The 14,111-nt window shown below is 60.4% G+C and overlaps 1 protein-coding gene across 2 annotated transcripts in view; it reads left to right on the top strand.

The window, feature by feature from the left end:
* PDZRN3 (PDZ domain containing ring finger 3) overlaps positions 1-14,111 on the top strand; it is an 84,642-nt gene that overhangs the window by 9,692 nt on the left and 60,839 nt on the right. For both annotated transcript variants that reach the window (XM_045579503.1, XM_036432092.2), the window contains exon 3: positions 1,569-1,676. In XM_045579503.1, coding sequence (XP_045435459.1) covers positions 1,569-1,676 — 108 coding nt within the window. The remainder of the gene's footprint in view (positions 1-1,568; positions 1,677-14,111) is intronic.

The following is a 14,111-nucleotide window of genomic DNA, read 5'->3' as shown; positions in this document are numbered from 1 at the left end:
GTTTGCGTGCAGACTGGCAGGGAGGAGGGTCTGCGGGTCCGGGCGGGGCGTCTCCGCCACCCGGACTTGGCGTGGGTGTGGAGGGGCCTGGGCCCTCTCGGTGCTGTGTCTGGAAGCCACACGTGCTGGGCGTTCCGTTTCCACGTCGCTGGCGCTCGGTGCCAGGCTCGGAGAGCCCACCGCGGTACCGCGTGGGCAGACGGCCGTGCCCAGGCTGAGAGGGCGCGTGTTCTGAGCGTGGGGGTGGGGGTGGCGTTTGGGCTTTGAGAAGAGGAAGGAAGGCGTGCGGGCAGGGGGCTCGCTCCTGCCCCGGAAAGTTTCTGTCTAGGCGCTGGGAGACCTACAGGGGTGTGAGGAGGGTGGGGGTTCAGAAATTGTTAGGGTGGGGAGTGGGGGGGTGATGGCTTTTCTGACGCAAACCAGAGCGGAAATAAAACACTCTGTCACCGTGAGAGGATTCCACAGGGGAAAGCTGTTGAGAATCACTAAGTTGGGTAAAAGCGTCAGTAAAGTACGTTAAAAGCTGGTCGGCATCACCGTGAGCTCTGTGCGGGTGACGGTGGGGGAGGCGCCTGTCTGGGCCCATCCTTGAAACTGTCTGGGGGTACGTGGGCAGAAGTGGTCAAATGTGCCCCGACGCTCCCTGGCTGGGGATTGCCCCACAGCCACGCCAGCAAAGCTGTTTGAGAATGCAGGGGGAAGGCGCGGCCCGCGTGGCTCAGCTGGTTGGAGTGACGTCCTGTACATCCAAAGGTCTCGGGTTCGATTCCCAGCCTGGGCACATCCCCAGGATGCAGGTTCCATCCCCGGGTGGGTGTGCACAGGAGGCAACTGATCAATGTTTCTCTCTTGCACTGATCTCTCTCTCTCTCTCTCTCTCTCCCCCCCTCTCTCTCTCTCTCTCCCCCTCTCTCCCTTCCTCCCTCCCTCCCCCTTCCTATTTCTAAAAATTCAATAAACATATCCTCCGGAGGATTAAAAAGCAATTTTAAAAATGCAGGAGGGAGATGTCAGCACAGCCTGTCTTTCTCAGCCACACCTAGAGCAGGGCTTATGTCTCCGTGTTGGGTGCTGTTCAGCCCCTGAGGGAGTCAGGCCGACTGTGGGACTGAGGGAAACTCGGCCTGGTTTTTAAAGTGACGGTGGCAATGTGGAGAGGGGCAGACATGGCAGAGAGGGGCAGACACGGGCGGAGAGGGGCAGACACGGGAGGAGAGGGGCAGACACGGTGGAGAGGGGCAGACACCTGGAGAGGGGCGGACACGTGGAGAGGGGCAGACACAGGAGGAGAGGGGCAGACACGGGCGGAGAGGGACAGACACGGGAGGAGAGGGGCAGACACGGGCGGAGAGGGACAGACACGGGCGGAGAGGGGCAGACACGGGCTGGAGGTTGTTCTGTACCCTGTGGAGTGGTTTGAATAGTTTTACCATCGTCTGTGCCCCTTCCCGTTCAGAGCAGAAACGGGGGAACAGACCTCCGCTGCACTGCCGTTGGGCTGTTTCTGGGGTGTTCACTGCCTTGCTCCCCCCGGCGCCTGCGCTCACCTGTGTGTGTTTCCCTCCCAGGACCACCAGGACGGCTCGTCCAGCGAAGGCATCTTCGTGTCCAGGATCGTGGACAGCGGGCCGGCGGCCAAGGACGGGGGCCTGCAGATCCACGACCGCATCGTGGAGGTAGGTGGGCGCGGCCAGGCCAGCGAGGGCCCGGCTGATGCCGCAGCGTCCGCTCCTGGGCCGCGGGCCTGACAGTGGGTGTGCGCGGGCACCGCGTCCGGCCGTGCGGGACGGGCATCGGCTGTGCGGGGCAGGTCCCGTGTGCGTGACTTGCCGAGGACCCCGTCGCGAGTGCTGGGCTCACCGCGTGGTCTTCGCTCGTGGCCGTGCGCGGGCTCTGTGGCGCGGGGAGCCCTGCCTGGAAGCCCTGGGCGCGCTGCGTGGCCCCGGGTGCACGGGGGGCCGTTCCCGCCGGCCCCGGGGACAGCTGTGTCAGCGCGGCGTGGTTCCCGTCCCCGGGCTCGCAGCTCGGCGTTTCCGTGTTCTTCTTCCGTGTCGGTCTTCGCCGCCGGTTGGTTGTAGGGGCTGGCTGTCGGGGACACACACACAGGCGGCCTGTGTTCGGGATGTCACGCCGTCCGCCTGCCGCCTTCCCGCTTTCCTCGCCGCGGACCAGGCTTGTGCGTGGACGCAGCGGGGGCCTCGCCGCCTGGCTGCCTGCCGAGGGGCGGGCCGCTCGCCCTCCGTGCGTGGGCTCTGGTCGCCACGTTTGCACAGAGGAGCACTTTGCAGGAGTGGTTGACATCGGATGCCTCTCCGGTGCATGGACACGGGGGCTCCGTGCGTGGGCAGCCCAGGCGGGCGCGTGGACCCTGGCCCGCGGTGCTGTGCGGGGCCCACGGAAGCTGGTGCGTTCAGGGGGCACAGTGTCGGCCAGCAGGCAGCACCCGGGTGCTCGAGTCCTGCTCACGTGCACGCGGCCTCTGGGTTTCTCAGGTGCTTTCCTGGCCCGTGTGCCACGCGTGGGCCGGGCTGGGAGCCGAGCCGGGGGGGGGGGGGACACACCACGTGGGGCCGCATGACTGCGCTCCCGTCTCCCTCCGGCGCGTCCCTCCGGAGACAGCAGGGCAGCGGGGGCAGGGAGCTCCCTGGCTGCGAGGAGCAGGCGGGTTTGTGTCCAGGACACTGTTCGCATCGCCGTGGCCGGTGGCTTTTTGAGGTTCTTAAACCCGGGGCTCCTGGTGCCGTGATTGGGCGTGCCCGTGGGCCCGGACTGTCCTGTTCCCGAGATGGCGGGCGCCTGGGGAGACCTGTCCGGAAAGGTGCGAGCAGCGCCCTCCCGGAGCCAGCGGGCCGGAGGCCAGCCCGCTCCCCTCAGCTTGGATTCCAGCCGTGTCCACGCGCACAAGGCTGCAGGCGGAGACCCTGCTGTGGAGGCCGACCTGTGCCTTCCCTGCTGACCCCGACGTCCGTTCTGACATGTACCCCAGAGTCTCACCCCTGCCGGCGGCCGCCTTGGTCCTCACCTGCGGCCAGACGGCCATCAGCTCTGCATATACTCCGGCCTCTGCACCTGCACCCCCGGGCCCGGCGGGCAGGGGTGGCCCTGAGGTGGGCAGGTCGGTGGGGTGGGGCCTGGGGATGGTCTGGAGCAGGTCACGTGACCGAGCTCTGTGCCTGCCGTGTCTCCGGGACCCAGCACCCCGCCTGGCGCAGGGGGATCGCCCGGGAAACCTCTGTCACTGACTTGGCCGTAGATTTCCAGTCACACAGCCAGCTTCTGGGGGGTCACACTGCGGGAGGTCAGACGTTAGAGCAGGAGAGGCAGGCGACCTCTGGCAGCGACAGGTGGACTCGGCCAGCTGTCCCCACGGGAACAGCGGCGGCTGTAAATAGCCTGGTCTCCGGTGCCGGGCGGGGTGGGGCGGGGCGGGGGTGAGGGGTGAGGGGTTGGGTGGGGGTGGGGGTTCAGGAGCAGGCAGCTGCTTTATTTGGAAGCAAGTGAGTGACGGCCTCTGCCGGAGAGGAGGAGTGGAAGCCCTGTGATGGCTTTTTATGTTTTAAAAGAGATTTTAGAATTCATTTCAGAGAGAGAAGGGAGAGGGAGAGGGAGAGAAACATCAGTGAGAAGAGAGAATCACTGATGGGGCGCCTCCTGCACGCCCCACACAGGGGATTGAGCCCACAACCCAGGCATGTGCCCTACACCCTGACCTCCTGGTTCATGGGTAGATGCTCAACCACTGAGCCATGCTGGCCAGGCCGGGCTTTTTTTAATTTAATTTTATTTTTTAAGACAAATCTAAAGGTGTGATGCGAAGATGAGGGGATCAGCGTTGGAGATGCCGCTCTGGGTTTTAGGAAGGAACCAGGACAAGCGGCTGCACTTCTGATGCCCAGGCTTTGTGTCCTGGTGACAGTGACAGCCCCTGAGCCACATGCTCTGGGGTTCACACTTTACCCCTAATACCCCCCCCGCCCCCCCCCCAGCATGTCTGCCCGGCAGGTGCGCCCGGTGCTCCTGCAGCCGAGCAGAGTGGGAAACACTTTGCGTGGGTCACCTGTGCTCCGCCGTCTCCGTGGCTTGGGTGGGGTCGGTGTAGCTGAGTTCCGGAAGGTTCCTTCTCCCCCTGGCGTTTTGAACGTGCCGTTTTCTGCCGAGGGATTCTCACACACCTCTCAGGACACGAGGGCTTCCTACAGACAGGTGGTCAGGGAACGCCGACCCCAGTGGACTTGGGAGGGAGGGCCTCTCCGGAGGGGAGGTGACGGGGGTCAGACGGGAGCTCCGTTTTTTAATTCTTTGAGGAAATGCCATCCTGCTTCCCACCGAGGCCTTGCCCATCTGCATTCCCGCCACCGCCCTGCAACAGGGCTCCCCGTCCTCCACCCCCGCCTGCACTGCTGTGTGTGGACTTGCTGATGGCGGCCCTGCTGACGGGGTGAGGGGCACAGCTCGTTGTGGCGTTCACCTGCGTCTCTGGTCATGCGTGGCACTGAGCGTGTTTTCATACGTCTCCGGGCCACCTGCATGCCCTCTTCCGAGCAGAGTCCCTTCTGGCCCTTGCCCACTTTTTGTTGGATTGTTTTTGTTTGTTTGGTGTTGAGTTGTATGCGTTCTCTGCCTGTTGTGGAGATTCACCCTGGATCAGTTGTATCATGTAGAAGGCCGCCTGGGAAGGCACACGGGCAATTTTCCTTAATTATCGTCAGCTGAACTCAGGGTGCAGGCAGAGCCACGCCTTGGGAACATGTTTCCCCAAGATGGCGGATGGATATGTTATCAGCTTGGCCTTCCTATCAGCCCAGGTGTCGGCAGGGGCGGGACAGAATATGTAAACCCAGGCATGCTAGGGCCTACAGAAGAATGCAAATAAGTTGGTATTACTTCCTGTATTGGGGTATAAAATAAATGCGCTAGCAGGGAGGGGTCGCCTTTGTCTTCCTGCCTCTCCAGCAGGCAGGATGGCGGCCCACCCAGCTCCCAGCTTTAAATCTATCTCTGTGTCTTCTCTCTTTATTTCTATTATTTCTCAATCCCTGGCTGGGCCTCCACTTAGAACGGGTTCGTTCATCTCTGTTTCCCTGTGGAACGCGGAAAAGGGAGATCCCCGCCATGTCTGGCCCCTGCCGCATCAGGCCCCCCCCAGTACCATCGGTGGGCCGTCTTTCCGTGAGGTGCTGGCTTCCCCAGCTGAGCAGAAATGTCACAGTCTGACGTGGCCCCGTCCGTCGATCCGGAAACCATAGAAGTCCTAGAAGATGCCACAGGCAGTCATGCTGCGGACAGTTCTCCCCCGGATGTTTTTGTGGCTGAATCTCCCGGCCCACGGGAAAGGAAGCAGAAATGACGAGGGTGCTCGCAGTCTTTAAGGCCATCCCGTCGAGTTCCACAGTCCGAGTGTTTGCAACAAGGATGGAACCCTGCCCAGCGTGGAAGTTTTCTGCGTGTTCTGGAGCTAACGGTTTTAGGACCACACTTCGAGCAGCCGCGTCTCCTCGTCTCCTCGCAGCCTGGGGAGAGCTGGGGTGTGGACCGGGCGCCCTCGGCCTCACACTGCCGCTGGGGTTGTGTGGAAGTGATTGTTGAGCACGGGACTGGGCAGAAACGGCGCCACGAGGATTCAGGAAACGTGGATTCCGTGGAACCATGACCTTCGTGTCTTCCGGGCTGAGTCAGGATTGGCCACGGCCTTTGGCTGTGTTGCGGGAACAAATGTGCTTGTTGGACCGAACTGGTGACCTCATCTGTCTTCTCAGATGTGTTGGGGAGGCCGGGCAGGGCTTACCCCCTCCACCCCATCAGCCTGGTCAAGTGCTCAGCCTGGCGGTGGGAGCTCCCACAGTCTCAGCCAAGAAGGCATGCCTGTCCGGGCCGCGGTCTGGGTGCTGAGGGATTAGCGGTCGAGAGACCCCTAGAGGGGAGTTAGCCTGTGCTTAGCGGCAGCTTCGGCCCCGGGTGGTGCTTCATGTCGGACATTTTTTCCTTTGGACACGAGAGTCACATATCGGAGGGCCCGGCCGGCTCGTTAATCCTGACAACCGTTCCTGCTCTGTGATGTTGGAAGGAAGGGCGTTTGCCCCGTGAATGTCAGCCTCCCGCCTCGCACACCCTTCGCACGAGGACGTGCTGATGGCCTTCCCCGTGCCAGGAACCGGGAGCCAGGAATCCTGTGCTGTGCCTGAGAGAGAACGGTCTGTCCTCGGAGCGGGAACACCCAACAGGATCTGCTGAGATTTATTTATTGACTAGAGGCCCTGTGCACGAAATTTGTGCACTCTGTGTGTGGGGGGGGGGAGCAAGGGGCCTTCCCTCAGCCTGGCCTGCGCCCTCTTCCGGTCCGGTAGCTCTTAGGTGATGTTCGGCTGCCTAGAGGCAGGAGAGGCATCTGCCAGCTGTGAGCCCAGCTCAGGCTGCTGGCCGAGCAGCACTCCCCCTGGGGCCGTGCGCTGACCACCTGGGGGCAGCTCCCGAGTTGAGCATCTGCCCCCTGGTGGTCAGTGCGTGTCATAGCGACTGGTCACTCCGCCATTTGGTTGACTTGCATATTAGCCTTTTATTATATAGTATTTTAAAGATATTTTTATTGATTTCAGGGAGGAAGGTGGGGGGAGAGAGAGAGAGCATCACTGATGAGAGAGAGTCATTGATCAGCTGCTGCCTGCATGCCCCCTACTGGGGATCAAGCCTGCAACCCGGGCATGTGCCCTGACCAGGAATCCAACCGTGACCTCCTGGTTCATAGGTTGACCCTCAACCACTGAGCCACACTGACCAGGCTTAATTTATTATTATTATTATTATTATTATTATTATTATTATTATTAATTGTTATTGGCTTTGAAATGAAAGGAAGGCTCTAGAGACCTGAATGCTAGCTGTTCACTCCAGCTCTAAATAAGTGATTTTTAACCTTTGTTTTCTGCGTGAGTCCAATTCCACGGACACAACCTAATTGGTTTCTGGAAAGCCATCCTGTTGTCCCTGAGACGTTTACCCCCAAACCTGAGCCCATCCCCGCGCCTCTGTCCTGCCCCGTTGCCTGAGGACGCCGGCCTGGAGGGGGTGGGGCTGCGCTCTGTGGGTCCGAGCGGGCCCTGAGGAGGGAGCTCAGGGACCCCCTGCTCCAGGGCGGGACCAGGTGACTGAGCTCGGGCTGCCCCGCAGGCAGCGGCGGCTCCGATTGGAAGGCATGTGGCCTGGAGCCGACCTCATCCCAATGCCATGGTCTTCGGAAAGTGTCCCTGGGCCCAGACCCGTGGACCTAGGAATCCTGCCCTCCGGTGAGGGTGCCTCCGGTGTTCAAGGATTTGTAACCACACGGAGCCCTTCTGGCACAGAGGGCGGTGACGTCAGAGCCGTGGGGGCGATGCTAGCTGCTTTCTCAGGTCAGGGTTTGCCACGGAGGCTGGGCTTACGGTGGAGCAGCTGGGGGCAGGCGGTAGATGTGCCCACCCCTGCGTGGGGAGAAGAAAGGGGTACAGACCCTTTAAGGGGAGAGTCACGGGCCCAAACCGGTATCGCTCAGTGGATAGAGCGTCGGTCTACGGATTGAAGGGTCCCAGGTTCGATTCCGGTCAGGGGCATGCACATTGGTTACGGGCACATTCCCAGTGGGGGGTGTGCAGGAGGCAGCTTGTCGATGCTTCTCTCTCATCGATGTTTCTAACTGTCTATACCTCTCCCTTCTTCTCTGTAAAGAAAAAAAAAAAAAATCAATAAAGTTAAAAATAATAATAATAATAAAGGTAGAATCACGGCCCCCGGGACCTCTCCCTTTGGGGCCGACTCCCTCGGGGGAGCATGGGGGGCTGGGCGGCTGAGAGAGGGGTGTGTAGGCGTGCGGTTGAAGGGATGTTTTCATTTCTTCCTGAGGACCGTCATGGGTAATATGGGCGTTTGAGACATGGGATTCTCAGGGCGCAGATCACACCCCGGACAGAGGGAAACCAGGCTTCTTTCTTCCTTTTATTTATTTATTTTTTTCTTAAATATATTTTATTGATTTTGTACAGAGAGGAAGAGAGAGGGATAGAGAGTTAGAAACTCCGATGAGAGAAAATCATCGATCAGCTGCCCCTTGCACACCCCCCACTGAGGATGTGCCCGCAACCAAGGCACACGCCCTTGACCGGAATCGAATCCGGGACCCTTCAGTCCGCAGGCCGACGCTCTATCCACTGAGCCACACCGGTTTCGGCGAGGCTTCTTTCTTGAGGGTTTGCTCGCCGAAGCAGGTGGCAGGTGACGACAGAGACCAGGGCATCGGTAGGGCTCCCGCCCACAGCCAGGGGACCAGGAAGAGGCACAGGCATGTTCAAGGGTGGGACGCTGAGAGTGACCCCGGACCACGTGATGGAGCTCGGGGGTCCTCTCTCCTGGGCACCCTCCCCCCCTCCTCACGCCCTGGGGACCAGAGGCAGCATCACACGTGACAGCTGGCTCCCTGCTCGCTCCGCCGCATGGAGCTGATAAAATCTGTTAATCATTGATGTTGCTTTGAGCCTGGAGAAAGCCTTAAACCTCGGAACCCCGGGCCGGCCATGGCTTTGAGCTTCCGTTTCTTTGTTTGGAGATTCTGCGGGCGGGCCCTGCTTTCTCGGGTCGTTGGCACATCCGTGCGTGGGTTAGGGGGCTCCGTCCTCAGTCCCCACTGTCCAGATTGTGGAGGACAAAGGTGTCGCCTCCAGATGGGGTGGGGGGGCGCCCAGGTCCCAGGCGAGCGGGAAGAGCTCCCTGGGTGGCCCATGTCCCTGCGGCTCACCTGGCTGCCTCCTGCACTCTCCGACCTAGTTCATGCTCTTGGCTGGGAATCGAACTCATGAACCTTCTGTGTGCGGGCTGACACTCTGACCACTGAGCACACTGGCCAGGACTCAATGATGCTTTTGAGTTAGCCAGCTCCTCGTACCTTTTGTGTTTTTTTTAAATTAACATTTATTTTTAAAATATATATATATTTTATTGATTTTTTACAGAGTGTAAGAGAGAGGGATAAAGAGTTAGAAACATGGACGAGAGAGAATCATCGACCAGCTGCCTCTTGCACACCCCCTACTGGGGATGTGCCCGCAACCAAGGTACACGCCCTTGACCGGAATCGAATCCGGGACCCTTCAGTCCGCAGGCCGATGCTCTATCCACTGAGCCAAACCGGTTTCGGCAACATTTATTACTTTTTTAAAAATTACCTGACCACCAGCTTCCCGATGAGCCCCGGGGACACCCCACCCCCACCCAGCTTCCCGCCAGCACAGAGCGAGCCTGGGATTCGGTTTCATTTTATAAAAAAAAAACAAAAAAACACTGGTTCCTCTACAGAGGCCTAATGTTGGCAACAGTGTTCCATTCCTTTTTCTTTTTTCTTTTTCTTTTTTCCTTTTTTTTCACATTTCAGGAACACACACACACAAGAAAGGCAGTTGTTGTTGTTTTTTTCAGACTTAAAGTAATGCATTTTGGGGTTTTATAGAAAACACACACACACACACACACACACACACACACACAGAAAAGCCCTGCCAGTGAAGTCCCACCAACGAGAGAAACCCACCGAAAACGTTGGTGTCTCTCCCACTTTTTTCATTTTCGTACACAAAAAAAAAAAAAAAAAGCTGAGAGTCAGCCACTGACCTTACTCTGTGGATGTTCCTATTTCTGCTTTTCTCGCCTGGTGGGTGAGACACACAGGCAGCTCCAGGGCGGCCCCTGTCCTGCAGCGCACTGGTTAGCGTCAGTCCCGTGGTTTGAAACACTGTTCTAAGGCCGTCCTGAGCCCCTGCCCTGTGGAGCCATGACCACTTCGCCTCCCCCTATCTTTCCGTGTCCTTCCCGTCCACTGCTCACTCTCAGACAGGGTGAGACAGGGACCTCCGAAAGGGAAGCTAAGGAGGCTCATTGGTTCAAAGCGGGGGAGGAGCATTCTAGACCAGCGATGACTTCTCTGCAGCCACGAGGGTGATTCCATCGTTTCTGATAGAAGGCCTCGGGTTTCAAACGTATCGCTGTCAACCTGAATTAGGAATAAAGAACAGCCACACACTCTTTTTGCTTGCTTGCTTGCTTTCTTTTTTGATCACCAAAAAATGAAAGATTCCGATCATCAGCGGAGAGCCAGTCAGTCCCAGGAACCCAGCTTCTCACTGAAGGCTGGCAACCGGCTTCCCAGCACAGATAACTCACTTTGTGCGGCCGGAGCAGCTGCTGGCTTGAATGCGGGCCTCTTCCCCCCGGAAATGGAAAAGGTCTCGCGAAGAATGCCTGTGTTGTTTCTTTTTGAAAGCAGCTGGCTTTGCATCCTTGAGCTGATTTTTTTTTTTTTTTTTTTTGGTTCAAAAACAGGCTCTGGAGGTTTTCCCGGCGCAGGGGCCGGAGCGGGGGAAGGAGAGGCAGCCCTGGCCGCCCTGTGCAGGCCCAGCCCTGTGAGGGGTGCAAGGATCCGGACAGGAAACCCCACCACCAGCCCCGCTGTGTCGCCACCACGGCCCTGCCCCGTGGAGCTGCCCGGGAGGCAGAGGCTGGGGCAGCCGGAGGCGGGGACGGTGGGACCCACCGGGCCCTGGGGCCCCTGCCCGGCCGTCGCTGTGGGGACGGGGAGAGCCTGGGGCCGGAAGGCACCCTGGTCCTGGGCTGTTTCTGCAGATTCCCCATGAGACCCGCATCCTCGGGCGGCTCTTCTGAGGGCTCCCTGGGGTTCCCCGGGCGGAGCTGTGCCCACCGCTGCATCTCCCCTCCTGGGCTGGAGTCACTGTCCGCAGGTCACGTGACTGAGGAATGTCTGTGCCTCCCCGTCTGTCCCCGGCACCAGGCACCAGGCGCCTGCCTGCCTCCCCACGGGAACCCTCGGGAAACGGCCCCCGCCGGAACCGGTGTGGCTCAGTGGACAGAGCGCCGGTCTGTGGACTGAAAGGTCCCGGTCCCCGTCTGTGACCCCCGCGCTCGCGCCGCTGGGCCTCGGAGGGGCTGGGCGCCGAGGACATCTCAGAGACGAGCTCTCGGCTCGCCCGCCCGATGCCTGTTCCCACTTAAGAAAGGAATCTGAGCACAGAGTGAGGGCGGTGCCAGCAACGGGCTCAGACGCTAAAGCTACGAAAACGGACGGAAAACAACGTAGTTGAACAGCATGAAAACGTCGGAAACGGGCAACGTGAAGAATGCCGCCCCTGCGCCCTTTCCTTTGGGCAAACGGAGGGAACGTGTTTACCAGGAGGTGCTGGGCCCCTGCACAAAGCCGAGAGGGGAAGCCCTGCCGTGGGTGGGGACCCTTTCTTTCTTTCTTTAAAAAATATATTTTATTGATTTTTTTTTTTTTTTTTTTTTACGGAGAGGAAGAGAGAGGGATAGAGAGCTAGAAACATTGATGAGAGAGAAACATCAACCCGCTGCCTCCTGCACACCCCCCACTGGGGACGTGGCGAGCGAGGAGTCCGCGGCCCTGGTTGGGGGCGGACGGGCAGGCAGGGGCAGGCGGCCGGGGGCACTGTCAGGAGGCACGCTCCTCCTGGGCGTGTTTCCTACCCACGGCCTTTTCTGAACCCCCGGCGGCCTCCCCACGAAGGCTCTGGGCACACGCCCTGCATGTATGACATGTGTGCCATGTGTGCCATGTATGGCATGTATGACATGTATGACATGTATGACATGCCGGCCTGCGGCTGCGTGGATGTGAGCTCTGAGCTGTGTGTGAGGACTGGTCCTCTCATTTTTGTACGCTCTGAACCACAGCTGCCTGACCTTCAGAAAGAGAACCCAGCTTCCCCTGGGCCCTGGGCCTCCCCTGCTCCGGGACGCGGTCTCTCCGCTCCCCTCCTCCTGCCCGGAGCCGTCGGGGCTTTGCTGCGTTCAGGGCTGGGAGACGCGCCCGGACCCTGGCAGGCCGCACGCCTGGAGCGGGAGGCTCGGCGGCGGCCGGTCCGGAGCCGCCCTGGCGTTCAGGAGGGGCGCCCGTCCCGAGATGGGAACCCTCCGTGGCCCCGCTGAGGACGGAGTGGTTTCTGGACGTCCTGAGCTGCCCGTGTCTGCAGGGCTGGTCCTCAGGGCGGCGGCGGGGGTGGAGGTGGCTGTTTGGTCTGGATCCCTCCCCTCTCATCCTCCCCAAGCACCGAGGCGAGCCTTCCTCTCCCCGGGGCCGCTCAGGCCCACCGTCCCCTCCTCTTCCTGCCCCTGTGAGTCTCAGGGCTCCTCCCGGGGGACCAGGTGGCTCCAGACGTTCCTGCACGTTGTCTCCCTGGGAGGACAGCCCTCCGAGGGAGCCCTCCTGGCGCTGACACGCGGGGCCCGGCGTGTTTAATCCTCCTCGCCGGCACCTCCCGGCTTCGCCCGGCGGTTAGAGCAGGTACAGCCGGGCAGGCATGTGCCGGGGGCTGGTCTCCCCGGCAGCCAGGGATGTTGTGGGGCCTCCGAGGTGTCCCGGGCACCAGCCAGGGCCGTGGCACAGCCAGTGCGGTGAGTGGGCGCCCGTTTCCCTGAGGCTTCCCCGGGCGGGGAGGGCTGGCGCGCTGTGGGACCGCCTGTCTCCGAGGCTGCCTTCCGGCTGTTTCTGAGTCGTCACGGCTACAAGCCCTGCTCTGTGCACGCTGATGCCGCTGCTGACGGGCCAGACAGTCGCAGACACAGAGCGCATACGACGTGTCTGGCAGTGTCCTTACCGTGTGTGTGTGCGCGCGCGTGTGTGTCAGCAACACCGCCCTGAGGTGGGCATCCTGGGTGCAAGCTCAGCCACACACACACACACACACACACACACACACACACACCGTCCCTCCTGACGTGCAGGGGAGCCTGAACTTGGGCAAATAGCTGCCCTCGCCCGTCTCGGGGTTGGGCTTTGAACTTCCTGCCGTGTGACATCTCTCGGGGGCCGTGCCCTGTGCCGGGCCTGAGGAGAAAGGGCCCATTCTGTCCGCAGACAGACCCCGGGTTAACAGCAATCAGGACAGCGGGCGGCGCACAGCCTGGCATTCACCATTGTCCTCCGCAGCCCGGTCCGCACACAGCGCCCTGCTCCTGCGGGAATGGAAACAACGGCCCCTTCAGCCTGGTGGGAGGACGGAGCTGCCGGCCGAGGGCGCCCCTGGGATCCGGGGAGCCACACCCTGGGCAAATGGGACCCCAGGCCCTGCCGGCAGGAGGCGGGCTCCACCGGGGTGCCCTCAACAGCGGCCTGGGGGGCGGGGGAGGGAAGGGGGTGCGTTTCTGGCCACTCCCGTCCTGCTGGTTTGCTGGTTCTGGCGTTTCCCTGTGGCCCACATCCTGAGTTTCCCTTCCCCAGCAGCCGCTTCCCTGGTGCAGGCTTTGTTTCTTTCCTCTTCTCTCGGACTCAGACGCACTGGCTTCCCAAATTAAAAGCCTGTTCCGTTTTTAGCCACAACAGGCGCAGTGAGCTGGGCCCTCCCTCCTCGAGTCCTCGCCGCTGTATGACCCTCTTCCTCCTCCTCCTCCGAAGGAGAGCGCGTGGCCAAGGCTGCGGGGTGGGATCCGCGTCCCCGGCCCCCGGGCTGGGGGTCCAGCTCCCCCCGGGACCCAAGCCGGGATCGCTGCTGAGTGAGCCCCTTGCGCTGCGGCCTGTCGGCGACCCACCTCTAGCAGAGCCGCTCGGGCAGGGCCCTAGGGGTGTCCAGGGATTTTTTGTTGTTGTTTATTTTGTGTGTGTGTGTGTGTGTGTGTGTGTGTGTGTGATTTAAATATATTTTATTGATTTTTACAGAGAGGAAGAGAGAGGGATAGAGAGTTAGAAACATCCATGAGAGAGAATCATAGACCAGCTGCCTCCTGCACACCCCCCACTGGGGATGTGCCCCCAACCAAGGTACATGCCCTTGACCGGAATCGAACCCGGGACCTTTCAGTCTGCAGGCCAACGCTCTATCCACTGAGCCAAACTGGTTTTGGCAATGTCCATGTTTTGTAGATTACGCTTCATGAGTCCCAGCAGCGCCAAAGTTTTTTTTTTTTTTTTTTCTTTCTTTTTCTTTTCTTTTTGGCTCCAATCCCCAACCTCAGAGAAAGCGCACGCCCTCAGCCATCAGTTTGGGGTAAAATCCTCTCTCTCACTAGCATCTAAGGCTCGGGGCAGGGGGGAGAGGGGCATTCGGGAGACCCCGGCGGGGCAGGGG

This window comes from Pipistrellus kuhlii, unplaced genomic scaffold, assembly GCF_014108245.1.
Source record: "Pipistrellus kuhlii isolate mPipKuh1 unplaced genomic scaffold, mPipKuh1.p scaffold_m20_p_11, whole genome shotgun sequence".
In the NCBI taxonomy this organism is placed as follows: domain Eukaryota; kingdom Metazoa; phylum Chordata; class Mammalia; order Chiroptera; family Vespertilionidae; genus Pipistrellus; species Pipistrellus kuhlii.
Note: the sequence above shows the minus strand (reverse complement) of the source record. Positions and strands in the feature narration are given on the sequence as shown.